The sequence below is a fragment of the Hydra vulgaris genome, chromosome 05 (genome assembly GCF_038396675.1).
Source record: "Hydra vulgaris chromosome 05, alternate assembly HydraT2T_AEP".
Lineage (NCBI taxonomy): Eukaryota > Metazoa > Cnidaria > Hydrozoa > Anthoathecata > Hydridae > Hydra > Hydra vulgaris.
Window position 1 is genome coordinate 13,977,385 of NC_088924.1, and position 17,876 is coordinate 13,995,260.

At 28.7% G+C, this 17,876-nt stretch overlaps 1 protein-coding gene across 4 annotated transcripts in view; it reads left to right on the top strand.

Moving 5' to 3' along the window:
• The window catches only part of LOC136080597 (uncharacterized), an 85,275-nt gene that overhangs the window by 4,928 nt on the left and 62,471 nt on the right, over window positions 1-17,876 (top strand). For 3 of the 4 annotated variants that reach the window (XM_065797448.1, XM_065797446.1, XM_065797449.1), the window contains exons 1-3: window positions 7,522-8,008; window positions 9,472-9,569; window positions 17,324-17,438. In XM_065797448.1, the coding sequence (XP_065653520.1) occupies window positions 9,477-9,569; window positions 17,324-17,438 (208 nt within the window). In that variant the 5' untranslated portion in view covers window positions 7,522-8,008; window positions 9,472-9,476. Of the gene's footprint in view, window positions 1-7,521; window positions 8,009-9,471; window positions 9,570-17,323; window positions 17,439-17,876 lie in introns of those variants that run through there. The other variant, XM_065797447.1, reaches the window with a different exon arrangement.

Here is a 17,876-nt window from a genome sequence, read left to right on the forward strand (position 1 = left end):
GTATAAATCTTTTAGTAAATCATAGCAGCTTGGGTTCATTCTTTCAAATACATTTCTTAAATCTCTCAAAGTGTTCAAATACTACTTTTGAAATTATTGTGCTCGTCTAGATAAATATGCACTTCATTCTATTTTTACAAGATGGTAAGAACTGTTGATATATCTGGTAAATATATTGTAGACAGAAAACTATTTACAAATAGAAACACCTAACTAGTGTTCTCAAACAAATTTTCAAACAAATTCTTTGAAACTTTACATTCATACTTTTTAGAATATTCTGCTCTTTTCATTTTAATTAAATGTGGATCTAGCTCTGACTTCAAAGTAGTTTATAAGGTAACTTTTAGATTAGATTTTGAAGATAGATTTAGAAAAGTTTTGTCTAATGCCAAAGCCCGCTATTCTCAGGTCATCTCGTATTTCATCAAAGAAATTAGGCTCTCGTGACCTCAAGACAATCTTTAATAGTATCAATAATAAGGGCAAATCTGTTATTCCATCTCTCTTATATGGTTCAGACTTAGTCACCTTACCTAAAGACAAAGCTGAATTGTTTGCTGAGAACTTTTCATCAATATAATCTCTTGATTCCACTAGTTGTGTTCTACCTGATATAGCCAACAAACAGGTTGATCCATTGCTTGACATTCGCATCACTCCAGATTCTGTATCTAAAGTGATTTCATGCTTAGACTCTTCTACAGCCGCTGGCCCGGACAACATACCTGTTATAGTCTTGCAGAAATGTTCTCCGGAGCTGTCGTCTATACTTTCAAAACTATTCAACAAACACTTAATCTCTCATCTTGATTCTAATAACTTACTTTCTGATCATCAATATGGATTTTGATCTTCTCGTTCTACAGCTGATTTGCTAACAATAATAACCGATAGGTTTTATTGTGCATTAGATAAAGGTGGAGAGGTTAAGGCCATTGCTCTTGACAATTCTAAAGTTTTTTTCAGCCAAACTTTATCGCAACAATTTAGATCTTATCATATATTTATATTTATGAACGGTAATGTACTCGATGAGTCATCCACTTTTTATCATCTAGGATTAACTCTTAAATCTAATCTTTCTTGGAAACCATATATCAAACCTATTGCAAAATTAGCATCTGCTAAAGTTGCATCTCTTTATCGAGCTTGACACTTACTTACTCCGGATTCTATTCTCCATCTCTATAAATCTCAAATTCGACTTTGTATGGAATACTGATTGCCATATCTGGGGCAATTCTTCTCTTTTAGACACCTTGTCTAAAAGAGAAAAGGCATCATTAAAACAATAGGTTTTTTTTTCCCCTTGCTTTATTGCGTTTGGACTAAACACACTTCAGTCTAAATGCAATATTATAACGATATAATGTAACGTTATTCGTTTTGACAGCAGTTCCATAACTTGCGTTAATGCGTTTTTAATCGAGAGAACAAAAGTTTGCTGTAATTACATTTTAAATATAAAAAATAAACTTGATTATGGTATTGCAATAACCTAACTGTATTATAAAAACTATATTTTTTATAATTTTTAGTCACATTTTTACAGATATAGTTCAAAACACGCGCGTCACAACGTGACATTGGTTAGTGACGCTCTTGTTTTTGACGGTTTTTGAATTTTACGTCGTCACATCTGACACCATATAATTTTAGTTATAGCGCAGCCAGTATTTTAAATACAAAAAACCTTGATAACATGATTAATAGCACACACCACCATTATTATCAATGAAAGTATATTAGCAAAAACTTCTTTATTTCATAACAAACGACACTTTTAAACATGTCTGAATGTCACGTCCGACACCATGGAATTGCCCCAATATAATATAAACTATAAAAAAAAATTTATAAGCATAGATATTATAAAACTGCAATTCCTCAATAAATGCAAAACAGTGGCTGTGGAATTGCTGATAAGTTATTGGTATAACAATTTGAGTTAAGTTGTTTCCTTTTTTCAGACATAATATAGAAATGATCTTAAAAACTCCATGTCCATGTTTTAGTAGCAGAGGATAGTTTTATTGCAATAGTTATCGAAAAACTGACGTAAGCAATTATTAAAGTATTATACAAAATACTAGGGTTGAAAATTTCCGGAAATTTAAAAAAAATTTCGTTGCAATAAACTTATAGATATTATATAGTTTTATGAAATTTATTTCTTTGTTTTAAAAATATGTGTTTTATCATCGTAGTATTTAGGTATTCTTTAAATATTTCAACAAAAAATATAAAATAATAAAAACCCACAAGCGAAAAATGCACATCTTTTAGTCAAATTTTTATAGTCAATTTTAGAGTTGCGCATTTTTTTAAAAAAGCAATAAAAAACTCAAGTTGTTATATGTTACTTTTACTTACATTACTTTTGTGAAACAACGAAAAGTAGATGTTTTCCGAGTTAGCTAGTCTTTTGAGCTTATGTATAACATATTTCTAACTTTTACTTCTCTCAACTACGATGTAAAATATTCACAAAATACAAAGAATAAAATCTTTTTTAAATTAACAAGTTTTATTGTGTATTATTTTTCTAGAGAGTTTTAAAGAAACAAAGATTTTTTTATGTGTAAAGATTGCATAAAAAGACAAATTTAGGGGAAGGGTGTGTAGAGAAGAGGGTATTCAACCCCCACGAAGAGGTGATTTTCAAGTTATAGTCGGTTTTTGAACGAATTTAGTCGCTAGTCGAATATTTGATCCAGTCGGGTGAATTTTAGTTTTTAATGATTTTTTTTTCTTTTAAAGAAACCAGTCGGTACTTTTTACGGATTTACCCCCCCCCCCCTCATTTTTTAATTTATTAAAATTTTTTTGGTAATATTCAATCAAATCTTTTTATATATAATTTTACAGTTTTCAGTACTTGTAGGCCAAATTAATGGATATTGAAAAATGCCCCATCCCCTTTAGGGATGGAGGTGTACATTATGTTAAGCCTTAAACAAAGCTTGCTATGGTAACGAGCATCAATATACTTCGCAAATAACGGGATAAAACAGTTTTAGAATATTTTGAAAACAAATTATCACGGTTGCTACTTGAAGTTATAATTAAAAAAACTGAACAAAATACCAAAAAAAGTGTTTTTCAAAAGGGGCTTTCTAAAATTTTTATAGTCTGCTTCACAATATTTTACCATTAAGTTGTCCATAACAACTCGTCCCAGCAGTATTATCTTGTTCAATCACCAATAATCAATGTAATAAATAAAATGTTTTGTCTAATACATAAAATAAATACAAAAAAAATTATTTTTTAAAAAATACAATCTTTTATGTAATATAATATATTATATCAGGTAGAACATTGTATTTATTTATATATACTTTTTGTATTTATTTTATATATTAGATGAAACATTTTGTTTATTACATTTGTAGATAGATCAAGATAATACTGCGGGGACGAACTGCCTGAATAAGACATAAAGTTGTACCCGTTAATTATAAAATATTTTATCTTTTTTTGAAATTTCCTCAAATTTTCAACCCTGCTAAATATTTTAACAAAACAACATCGAATCGTGATTAAAACGTGATCGAATATTTATATATATATAAACAATACGTAAGGGATTGTCCATAAATTACGTAGCACTGAATTTATTTTTAAAAAAAGTGTAGGAGATCTTAAGCTCTTTTACGCGGCGATTTGAATTAAACTTGTTTTTGTTTTTTATACGACTTGAGACTCTGTGAGGAAAAACTTATAATCTGCAATTTATGGACGATCCCTAAAGAAAATTACCAGATTTTTAGAAAAGTAAGGTTCATTTTTTCTTGATTTTGAACTAGAACTAAAGATAAAAAGTATGAAATTAGAAGATAAAAACACTGCTATTTTATCGTTATAGCCACTGTTTTTATATTTAGACTTTTGAGGCAATATACCATTTACAACAACTATTAGCGAATCAGAAACCACTAAATATTGCTATAACCAATCGCGTTGTAGCAATTACAGAAGATAGACAACTATAATGACTGACAAAAAATATTATTTTTGTACCAAAAATTGTTATTTATAAAACTTCTGAGCAAGTTTTCTCAAAAAGCTACCAACAAATGATTTAAATTTTTACAGTTATAGAATGTGCAAGTCGACTACTTTTAAATTCAAAAAAATTTCATAAGATGCAACATTAGATCTTAGGTGACCTTCAGGGTACCCGTGAACTGCTGAAGTTTTGTGAATACGAAATTATTAAGTTTTGAATTTACGCCAAACTTTCGCTTACGAAAGTTTTGTAAATCCGCACCCTAATCATCTTATGCAACCTTCCCCTATAGGGAACTTGTAGAAGATTGAAATAAGTCTTATCATTGAGAACCTTAGGGTAATACCAAAATACGCATAAATATTTTCATTCTTATGCACAAATATTTTAAATGTTATTGTGGTCAAATTTTGTTTTGTTTTTTCTAATAATATTAAGATTTGTGTGTATGTGTCTTTATTTATTTATTTTTTTATTATTATTACTTTTTTTTATGTATTTTAGTTTTTTTGTGATAAAAATGGTCTAGCTTTAAAAAGTAAACCAAGATTTTCAGATATTTGAGTGTTGATGGCCTTTATGTGGGCTGTCCATGAAACTTAATTCTTGTGAGTGGGAGGGGGAGGGGGAAGGTTGAGAGGAAAATCGATTCTTACTAAATGCTAATTCTTGCGTGTGTGGTGTGGGGAGGGGGGTAAGGTAAAGAGGGAAGCGTAGAACTGGGATTTGAAGAGATATCAATAGCATTGAACTAATTAAATAACTATAACTATTAAAACTTATTATTATTATTATATATATATATATACATATATATATATATATATATATATATATATATATATATATATATATATATATAAATATATATATATATATATATATACATACATATATATGTATATATATATATATATATATATATATATATATATATATATATATATATATATATATATATATATATATATATATACATACATATATATATATATATGTATATATATACAGGGACTATCAGAGGTTTGGAGAGGCCCCGGCCAGTTAAAAATCGGAGGCCCCAAAAGAAAAATTTGCGCAAAACGCGACGCAAGATAATGCAAAGCCATTTAAGTCTTCAGATAGATCAGGACCAGATAAATATCTAACTTTAAGACTAAATGAAATAAATTAGACAGACCGTCACACACAGATGTGGCGCTTTTTGTACGTTTTATCAAGCCAACTAGCCAAGAGACGCTCTTGTCTACTAAAAGCGCATTTTTGAGGAGGCCTGGGAATTAAGAAGGTACAACGTATGAGTGGAATGTTACACTGTTACTTTATTGAGAATGTTAGAATTCAGATTTCACAAATGAATGATTCATGCATGAATAATTATTAATTGGTTTTTATTATTTGGTTTTTTTCGATATGTAATTATTTTCAAATCACTATAAATGAATAGTTAAATTAATGTCACATTTGAAAAATGAAATCTAAAGAAATTCACTAAAAGTAACTAAAACAGAATGAGTTAGTTTTAATTAATTTTTACAGCAATTATATTTGAAAAATCTAGTTTTCGTGCAATACCGCAATTTATATTCAACATAGCAAGTCCATTCAACCGTTCCTGCCCCATAGTTGAACGATGATAATTTTTTATCTGCTTTAAAACATTAAATGTGCGTTTGCCCGAAGCCGTCGATGCAGGTAAGCTAATAAAAATTCGTAATGCAATTGTAATGTTTGGAAAGACACCTGAAAGACCAAGTCTAAGTATTTCTTCCAGCAATTTTTTTGGTGTGCAGTCTAGTTTAAAATTAGCACCATAGACTCTTTTAAGAAATAAAACCTCATTTTCAAGTTCTTGTTAGATTTCTTTGTCGTATTTGTGCTGAAAATGTTGAGCAGCCAATACAAGATCTTCGTCATTCAAATTTTTAAGCTGCCAGAGAAATCCAAAAAGTTTACAAATTTCTTGTAACGACTGAAATCGTCGCGTGAGGCCAGATTGAATTGAGTCAATGATGACAAAATATACACTGATTTTGAAATACAACTCAGCATCATCTTGACTTGGAAAATGACGATTAGTTAAAAACTCACATGAAACACCAATATTTCTTGCAACAAATTTTGACTCATTTAAAATCTTATCAAACTGTTCACGCAACCTTTGAATGCCATTACATAGATTTTCAATGTTATCCTTTTCAATATCAAGAGTGGCTTGGCGTGCCTCAATTCAATCATTGTGAGTAGCTTCATCCAGATAGACCACATCAAAATGCAATCAAATTTGGAAATAAACTTTTGAATAGCATTGAGTTCCATTTTAGCCTGGGCTGTTAAATGTAGCACCCCAAGTTTATTTAAAGCACTTCTTACTGAGTTCAAATGTGTGCAACTGGTTTAACACCATCAATCCGTGCTGACCATCTTGTTTTGGACATTCCATGCAACGAAACAGAAAGATGTTGTTTTAAAATTTCCCACCTTTGAGGACTGCTACTGAATAAATTGTAAATTTGCTGAACTGTTCCAAAATACGTTACTGCTTCTTTGCATGATTTAGCGCAATCGACACCAACTAAATTTAATGAGTGATCTCCGCAGCTAGAAAACATACAGTTTGTATTTTGTTGTATCAAAACCGCTTGCGCCCCGTTATACTTTTCAGCCATATTAGCACCGTTGTCGTAAGCTTGACCAATGCAGGCTTCGAAATCCAGCTTCAAAGTTTTCACTATTTCTAGTGTTCGAGCAGCGATGTCTCTTCCAGTTTTTTTTGAAAAATTGTAACTACATCTGTAAAATCTCCTGATGTGGTTGCACAGATGTTATTATAATTAGATAATTGATAAGATGTAACTACATCTTTAGTAAACATATACTTTTTACACAGATATTATCATACATCAATGAAACTTCAGATGTTGTTGCACAGATGTTATTATACCTCAGTGTATTTACAGATGTTGTTGAACAGTTGTGGTAACACCTTATTATATTTACAGATGTTGTTGGACAGATGTTGCTAGTCATGGCAAAAACTGATGTTGTTACCCAAAAATATGTTCATGCGCCTTTACTTTAATGTTATAAAAAAACAATAGAATATTGCGTAGTATTTTATTGTTTATTTTTGAGCCTTTTAAAAAGGTTTAAATTTATTTTAACAAAGTTTTTACAGTTTCGTTATTAATAAAAAGAAAGATGCTTTAGAGTAGGAAATAAATTAAGTTTCTTTTAACTCGTACATTTTTATTTAACTTTTTACAAAAGCAGTTAAGTACTCCTATAATTAAACATGTTTAACAAGTAGCTTTCTGCATGATTTTTTAACCAAAGTTTTCTCTTCTGAGACTCACAAGTTCACGGAAAAACAAGTCAGACGAAATATCGTCTTAGAAAACGGCTGCTTTGAATCCTTACTTAAGGTTTAACCGAAATATTGACGCATGATGAGCGGATTTATAGCCTCCTGGCTAAAAAACAGAATTTTTGGAAAAGCGAATGATGTTAGCGAAATTGCGATGAACCTGGAAATGCATTTTTTCCCTATAAGTTTACCGAATAACTTTAACATTGCTCTTTATCATTTCACTCAACAAATTCAATTTAAAATTAGGATTATGTAAACTGTTTATTTAAGATTCTCATTCATCTAGTTGAAAGATCAAGAACTGGTAAAAATTAAAGCTTGTGAAATAGAAGACAGCACTTTTTGTCGCAGATATTTTGCATCTTAATTGTTTAAAAGAGTTTTCGTTTTTTATTTCTGCAAACACTTTAGGCTACCTCAACCAAGTATACTCGAAGGATCTATAGCCTATTTTCCAATTTATATGCATTCTAATTTGAATTTTTTATCGCAAGGCCAACCCTTATCGCAGAAGGTGAACAACAATTAAGTAAATTGAAATTGATTTTAAAAATGATCTATCGGACCCACGTTGAAAATGAATACAACTCTGTATTCAACTCTGGATACAATTCTGTCATAAGGTAACATAATAATAACAAATATAACAATAATAGTAATAGTTTTTGCCAATAAAAAACCAAGAAAAAATAGTTTTCAATATTAATATCAAAGAATCTGTTTCAAAAGATGTATTGCTTAAGTAATATTTAATCCTCATACAGTTCATGAAAATATAGGTGTAAATTAATGGTTTTAGAAATAAAAATACAGTCATTAACTTGTATAATTGTAAATGCTTTTAATTTATAAATATGTATGCTTATAGGGGTGCCTAATTGCTGCTATGGCATAGCAGCAATCAGGCACTCCTATAAGCATGAATGAAAAATAAAAACTCCTATTAGGCACCCCTATAAGCACCCCTAAAAGCTTCATAGCACCCCATAAGCACCCCTATAATGCCTAGAACATAGCCTATGCCCTGGGCATTGTGAAAGCTCTCAGCAACCCTGGGTTCCAAGCTGGCTGTTACTAGGTAGTTTTGATTTGTATTTTTATGTTAATAAAGATCTTAAATTTGGGTTTAATATTTATATATTGCTCTGTATCCTGCTTTTCAGTAGTTTTTGTACCTGGTAATGGTGGTGAAGACACTAATTATGCACTCTGATGGAATTGTATTTTTATTCTTTGAGAGGAGAATACAGTGCCAAACCTGTAAAAATAAATTTTTTTACTGTGTTCTCCTTCGCAAAAGCCAGACATCTGGCAACCCTACAACAAATGATTGCCCTTTTCCATCTACTACTAACGGTTTACCTTTTCTTACTAAAACAACTACAAGTACTAAAATTGCACCACCCATAACTCAATACCCTAGTGATACTACTAAGAATTTACTGGATATTACAAACCATCCACACTGTATTAGAAGCCCTTTTTCTAAGCTTAATTTGTAATAAAATTTAACTAAACAAGTCCTAGCATAAATATACACACACAAAAAAAATATTTGGAGGTTTGAAGACTGTGATATTATGTTATCTTATTTTATATTATGCAATTATATATGATCGTGTTACTGTTTATTTTAGATATATAATAATAACCTTACTAATAGCGTACAACATTTTTTTTTTGATCAGGTTTACAACAGTTTAAATAAACATTTGAATTAAAGTTATATGGTATAAAAAAATAAAGTTAAGTGCTATAAACAAAAGTTTTAATTGTGTCAAAAAATTAAAAGTATCAAATTTGATTGAGAATTTATAATTCTTACCTTTGTACATTTGCCGTTTTTTTATATTGTTAAAATTGTTTGTTACTAAAAACTTTAAAACTAAAAGCTGTTGTTTCTGCTTTTATTTGTTGCTAATTTCTGCAATATTTGTTGCTAATTTCTGTTGCTAATTTCTGCAATATTTGTTGCTAATTTCTGTTGCTAATTTCTGTTGCTAATTTCTGCAATATTTGTTGCTAATTTTAATTTTTTTTATTTTTTCAGTTTTTTGATTCTAATTTTTTATTTATTTTTATTTAGCTACTATGTTCTTGCTTCCACTGTTAACGATTTCTTTAACTCTTGCCATAAAAACAACTACTGGCAATTTTATGACAAGTATGGCTAAAGTAGCAGAGGTATTTTCAGAAATAATTTGTTTGTTATTTTTAAAGTCATTTTTACGACCAATTTTTAAATGTCAAAACTAGTTTAAATTTAAAATACTTTAAAAAATTTTGAAAATAGAATTATTGATCACCGATTTATTGATTTTTTTTTTTGTTATTCACCTCCCCAGTGCCAAGACAGCCACTATGTCAAGTCATTAACTCTGAAACAGGAACCCTGATGAACAAGGCCACTGTACAGAGAAACAAGTTGAGCACATTACTACCAGAGACGTGGTGAGTTTCAAACTCAGAATTTCTTGAATTAAGAAAATGTTCTACCACCACACCACTACTACATTATTGATAAATCATCATCACCATTAATTATCTTTGTTTAAGCATCATTTTAAAATATGTTTGCATAGGTCAGACAAAATATGTTTGCATAGGTCAGTGGTGTTAATAAAAAAGGAAGTGATTTGCCAATGAGATGTCTTTGTTGTTTTCATTTAAAGTTTTCTTGTTATTTAAAGTTTTTTTGCTGTTACACATGTTATACCCTCAAGTTCAAAAATTTCATTGAAATTTGAACTCCTTGTTTTTTTCAAAATACCTTTTCAGATCATTTTATTTTTTATGAATAGTAACACTCTTTGCGAATCATCTACTTTAGATCTTCTCAGATTATCTTTCACTACTGACTTCTGATAACTGTAACCTGATACATATCTTTTTTTTGTTATAATAATTATATTTTTGTGTAATTTTTTAACTTATAGAAATTAATAATAGATAAAGTGAAATAATAGTACCTCTTAACTTTTAAGATTTTAACTTCAAAGGTTTTTATCTATAATATAATGAACATTAATAATGTTGTTTTTCAATAGTAATTAAAAACACAACAGTTATTGCATATTTACAACCAATCAAGAATGTCAAAACTAAATTTTAGATTAGAATTGTTTACCAACAATGAAGGTGATATTCTTCCAAAACTTATTTCATACCTTTCAGAAAAAAGTATTATAGTAAGAAATTACTAATATTCCTTTGCAACATTATTCACAAATCTTTCTAAAAACTACTGCGATTCACTGTTAGGTTGATTAGCATACAGATAGCTGAGGTAATCAGCATCAGATAGCTGACTTGATCAGCATATAGATAGCTGAGGAAAATATTAAGAGCTAACAACAATGTTTACCCATTCCGGAACGAAGTTCAAGACTTTAAAAATCACTCCTCTGAGAACAATTCTCCTTGTGCTATATATTGGAGTTTACTATACTTTTACAGACTCTATCAAAATCAAAATGTTTTAGATTCTGAAGCTTGAAGATATCCATATCACATCTAATACTCAAATCATAACCAAATTCGAACTCAAGAACTAACAAACTTAGTTTTTGAGTTCAAATTTGGTTATGATACAGCTGGGGACATTAAGTATATAACCAGCTTTATCAATGTTAATGCTGATCATATAATAATGGCAATATTTTACCCTCTGAAAGTTTTGAACCCTGATGCTGATGAAATTAACTTGATATAGGAACAAAAAACCCCTAACTTTTTTTTAATGCAGATGTTAAAACATAAAAAGGAAGTTATTATTATCTTCAGTGACAAAAATATAAAATTGAATGTTGCATACAGTTTAGAAAATCATCAAATATATATCAGATTTTTGGAGGTGCCTACTGTGGTTTTTGTGACTTACCTTAAGGAACAATGTGTTAATATTTGTTAGAGTGGGTCACTTTTAAAAAAATTTCAAATTTAGGTTCGGCTGGGCATTTTTCTTATGTCTTTGAAGATATGATACTGAGAACTTTTACTTATTCTCTTTTTTTTTTGCTTTTAATGTTTAGTCAGGTAGTTTTCAGCTTGAAAATATTAGTTTTATCATAAATATGCAAAGTCTGCAATGTGCTTTGCTACTACTCAACATAAAGTCTCAAAATAAAGTCTAAACAAATTAGCTTTAGTTAACCTAGTTAGATTAATAATTTATTTAAGTTACATCAAAAATTACAATTTTATGGTATATTAAGTCCGTACGCGTAATAAGATGTTAAAATACTGATAACAGCATTTTCAGCATATCTTTTTAAAATAAATTGTTTAGTCATAATGAAAAAATACTGATTACAAAAATTTCATATCTTTCTTTGATTGGCACACATGCATCAGCTCTCTATGAGCCATTGTAGCCCTTATAAACCCATCTCTTCTCTCTGTCCCATACATCGATGTTGAAGCCCTGGTGACCTCTTTCACAATGTTTTCAATAGTTTGACCATGAATAGGAAAGTTTGGTACAGTCATTAAATTATTAATATACTGTATAATATCATCTTTCATCAAATAACAAGTAAGAATCGATTCACTGATCTCCTCTGTTCTTCAATTGTTCTTCAATTAGACTATTTGATTCGGTGTTTATCAATGGTATTCTTCTATTTTTGTATTTTCTGTCTCCAATGTTGTTATTTTTTCTTATATCAAATATCTTCTTTATCTGAACTACAGGGCATTGTCTAAAAAATACATTCCATTCAGAGGCAGAGAAGCAGACATGCAGTAATACAATATCCTTTACGAAGTTGTTTTGTTTTTTTACTATGACTAGTTGTTTAAGGATATGACGTGGACCCTGAATCCAGCTATGTTTAGTCTTAAAATTAAGTTAATTTAAAATTTATTACTTTTCTTTAGCATAATTTTAATGTATGTGTATAAAGGTTTATCCTTATATTAATAGGTTTAATGTATGTGTATAAAGGTTTATCCTAATATTAATAGGTTTAATATATGTGTATAAAGGTAATATCCTAATATTAGGTATGCAATTTGCATATATGAGGTTTGCCTATGCACCAGTTTGGTTTGGCTTATTAGCCAATGCTGATTAATCAACCAATGTCATCATCCAATTAATCGGCCAATGATTAGGTCGATTGATTGGTTATTGGTTACCAATAACCTACGCTAGTAGGTCAAGTTACTGCTGATGTATAGGTGCATGTTATATATGTAATTTACATCCTTAATATTATTATAATTCCTTTATATAAATATATTAAAACCTATTATTAGCCATACAACATGTACAATGTTCAAAATCTAAAGAAAATGTTTTAAATCTTGACAATGGCAATTTAATGATGACTCACCATTGGAAACCATTTTTTGTAAAATTAAAAAATGTTGAATATCTGACATTGGAATCTGCCTTTGCTATCGGTACATCGCTAGTCAAAATATAAAGATTTGTTGCTATGTTAATTAATTTTCCAATGTTTCCTGAGATAGGTATTTCCAATGTTTCCAATATTTCCAAATAGAATGTTTTCATCTAAAGCTAACATTAAATGTCTAAATAGCAACTCGTTGATATGTAGCACACAAATAATCCAGCCTAGTTTGAATCCTAGTTTCTTCTCTAAATATTGAATAACTCCACCCTTCCAGCCGATAATAACTTTTTATTTTCGGTAAAAAATATATAAAAAATAAAATTTTAAATTACCATTTAAAGAAATCAAAATAAAACCTGTGTTAAGGTTGGTTGAATCTTCGATCAATTGCAACTAATTGGTTTTTTATTGCTTTTTAACGATCTTTTAAAAAACATGCATCCTTGGCTGCTTTTAATTTTGCAGTGCCTATTGATACAGTTGCTCTGTTACTTATACCAAATCTTAATGCTGACAAAGCAATGTGATTTACATTTAAGGTTAATAGCTGAGAAACTTTTTGTATGTCTGATAAATAAAAATTGTCATTATAATCATTCTTAACATGGTCTGACTCCAAATCATTTTGAGATAATACACCTGAATATGTACAGTAGACCAAAATTGTATATAAAAAAAATAATTTTTGAACTTTATTTGGGCTACCCTTTGATTTGATGTGGTTTGTGGTCAGGAAAATTAGTTCAAAATTGCAAACTTAAATAATGTGTTTAAGGGACAGTTAACTTTACTTTTTAACAGGTCCCTATTATTTTGAAAAAAGAAGTTTTTTCAAAAGTATGTCATGTTGGGTCTTAAAAGTAGCGAAATTATATAAAAATTTCAAAAAAAATGATAATTTCATACTACAATTATTATTTTAGATTTAATTGCACAAAAACTATGGTTTTTTAACTAGAAATAAAAAATGTACATTTTCAGAAGTTTTTAATAAAAATAAAAAATTTTTAATTTATTTTTTATAAAACAATTATTATTTTTGAAATTTACATATTATTTTGCTTCTTTTGAGTACCAGGTTGACCTACTTTTAAGGAACTTTTTTTTTTTAATTTTAGGACCCCATTGAAAAGTAAACTTAATTGAGCTGTTACTAAATATTGGAATAATGCTTTGAAGCTTTTATGATTTACTTTTTTCATCAATTAACAACATTTAAACATCTAGCCACTTAATTATTAAAAAATATTTTTTTTGAACTGGTCTAATGTACAGTTTCGATTCTAACTCTCTTTGATTTAATTTGCTTTCTTTAATGGTATTTTTTTGTCTTGATACTTCTTTTTTATGACCTGAACCTATTTGCATTCCACTTTTAGAACCAACTTTATCCCTCTGCGACTTTAAAAATCTAGGTTCAATATTAGAAATTTTATTTTCTTGAAAACATTTGCAAAGAATATAAAAAATCTGGTTGCAGCCATTACAATCAGATTCTTCACATGATTTTATTGAACATTTACACATAACTATGTCAAACAGTTTATCTAAGATCAATTTATGATCAGAAAGTTGCTTAAATGTTCCCCTATCTAATGCCAGATTATATGCTTTTTTTCAGTCATATACGACTCTTTCTTTTCCTTATTTATCTGAGATAATTGGTATAAGTGGGTTAGCTTTTTGCCATAAACTTTTTACTGAGGTCCACAATTTTTTTAGAAGTTTGCCTTAAATCTTTGTCATTTTCTTCAACCCTTCTAAAAAAGAAACCATATTTTAAAACATCTTTAAAAGATGATAGTTCTGACTCTAATAACGTTTTTCCTGTACCAATTAGCTTTGTTAATTTACATCTAACTTTATCACAAGTTTTTATAACTTTACACTTATTTCTATACAATAATTACATGCGTTATTTTTTCTTCTTTTTACTAATTAACAAAACTGTTACTTGTGGTTTGACTTTAGCATATATAAACAAAAATTTGTGGAAATGCGTCATCAATACGTCGTACAAATATTTTGATTACCTATTTCTATGGTAAAATACCTCCTTAGTTGTTATAATTTAGGATCATATTTTGACATGTTTATTGTTAAATAGGAGACGCTGATTTGATTTAGAGTGGTTTGAAGATAATAATAGTATAAAAATTGACAAAACACTGGGAAAACGAAATATTTATGATAAAACATGTATAAAATCATTTCAAGCTGGAAATTTTCTGACTAAACATTAAATGTAAAAATACAGAGAATCGGTTCTCAGTATCATATGGTCAAAGACATAAGAAAAATGGCCAGCCAAACCTAAATTCAAAATTTTTTTAAAGTTTCTCATCCTAATATATGTAGTGTTAAATAAGGGTTCATTATAAATAGAGATATTAAAACCATTGAGCGGATATTTTTTAACTTAGTTCAAGACGATGGTTCTTCTACTAGTATTTCAAATGATGATGTGTCTTAAAACAACAAGAACAGCAAGCCTAATAGCTTAATTTAATGTAAGATCTTTACAAGTACTCCATGCATTACTTTGTAGATTCTAATTCTAATAAAGATTCAACCACTTCATAAAAGTAGTTGTTCATATTGCTGCAGGAGTGTATGGATTCCTCAAGTTTTAGACAGCCTGTAGTACTCATTTCCTTGAAGAAGAAGAATATTCAGGAGTTAATTAGCAAAAGACAGGAATTAGATGAGATTTTGCAGATTTATCCGGTCAAGTGGGTAGTATTACAACTGGCAATCTAACTAGATGTCTTCTGTACAATGTAAAAAATGTAGAAAACTGACTACATTTCAAATCAGCATGACAGTATATTACCTGAACGCTATGGTCTCTTGTTGTCTACTATTATTCATGATATGTCAGCTAATCAGAAAATTGACAAAAAAATAAACAGACATTGAAAAGATTACCGTTTTTCTTCTATAAGAGATGTCCTGGGTTAACTTGACACCGACTATTCATAAGCTATTAAGACATACTTAGGAGCTAATTGAGTTAATAACACAGAGCTTAGTTCATGGAATGAGGAAGACATAGAGGCAAATAACAAATGACTGAGAATGTTCAGAGAAAAATTATCAAGGAAAATCAGTTGCAGGTTTTGAATAAATGTTTTAAAAGAGGCTGAGTGGGTTCTGACTCTTTAGTTACTGAGTGAAAGAAGGCCAAATACAATGCAAATCATGTGATGAGCTGGGACATAAACAAACATGTTTCAAAGTTCATGAAAATGACATAGTTAATCCTTTCTTTATATAAAACATGCAATAAATATTAGGATTATTTCTGAATTTTTTTAGTTATACAAATTCTCTAAAATATACATCACATTTCTTTTGCTTAAAAAAAAGAGTAAAACATAGTTTTTTCAATTCAAATAATTAAAAAACCAAGTAATTTGTAAAAATATGTGATATACTAAGTTAAAAGTAGTAATGTGTAGTTACTAAATAATAAATGATTTAGTACTACCAAATCTCTAGTTTTTGAGATATGGGATAAAGTATTTTAAAATTTAACAGTTTTTTTTTTTTTTTTCACTTAAAATGGAGTTTTTTTTTGTTTTTTCATTCAAGAAAATTTTAGTAAAAAAATTTTAATGTTATTTTTTTTATATTCAATTTTTAAGCAAATTAAATGTTTTTTTGTTTGCTATTTTTTTACATTTTTTGACTATAAATCTGCTCCATGTTTCCAATTTACGTAAAATCTACTGTCTTAAAGTGCTCCAAGAAACTGCTCTTTTTGTTTGGCATGCTTGCTTCTGTTCATTCTGACAGGCAGCTCTCTAATATCAGAGAAACTCAAATATGCAAAAAAGTACTTTCCTGTATACTTAAGGCATTACAACAAGCAGATACCTTATAATTCAAGAGGAAAATTACAAGTTCAAAATGACAAAGTGGAACACTTTAATAGTATAATATGGAAATCATTTAAATCTTGGTGTTAAAAAATCTACTAGTTGAAAACTGGAAAATCATGCAACAGGATGCATTACACACAATATGATCTTTGCACTGTGCACTGCAATAAATACAACGCTACATGAGAGGTTTTTCATTTTTGGACATGACTGAATGCTTGAACATGAAATTTAAATATAAAATTTGTAATTTTATACCCAACAATCTAAATCATCATTAAATGAATACCATTTGTATCCTCTTTAAATGTTGGCTTATGATTATATATTTTAAATTAAGTTTTCATTTAAAATTTTTATTTTATGCATAAGAAATATTTAAATTAGACTAAATAATAAAACTTAGTGATATTATTTGTAAACCCTTTAATGTTTTCTTTATTGAATTTTTGAGTTTGTTTTATTTCAATTTTTAATTATAGCTTTATTGAGTTTTAATTATTAGTTACCTAAATACACTAATTATCAGTAATCATTATTCGTATTAGTTTTGTTGGTGACATATCTATGTATATTTATGACAATTTTCATATATTTGTTTGACAAAGTATCTGAGAAAAATTTAATTGAATGGAATTATTTCTGTATTATGTAGAGTAGAGCTAGTAAGCTTAACGGTATATTCATCTTTTAGAAAGCAACAAAATACACCTCTAATGTCGGAGACAAAGTTGGCAAATTTAAAACTAAAGTAAATGATTTTAATACAGTCTTGAAATCAGATGAAGGCAAATTGGAAGGGATAACAGGTAAGATAAAAAATTTTTTCTTGAAGTTTATTCTTTTTCAAAAAAACAAATAAATAAGTTTACTGTCACAGGCTAGTTGTGACAGTAGTGGTAAACCACTACAATCAACAAAAATACTTTTTTTAAACTCCTTTCTCGACCCAGCAGATGAACTTTGACGATGTTTTTGGAAAAAGAATTGAGCTGAGTGTGGTACTACCATAGACAATAGAGTTTAATCTCACTGATATACTAGGTTAATCCCTTAATGAAAAGTTTTGATCATGCAAACTCTGCCTAATTTCGAAAATTTATTTTTAATTTTTTAATTTTTTTTTTTAACTTTTAAAATAAAGTTTAAAGCAAAATAATTGCATCAAAAATAAAAATTTTTTATTGAAGTATAAATTTAACAAAACAACTTAATTAAAGGAGTTATCTTCACTAGGAGACTTTTCA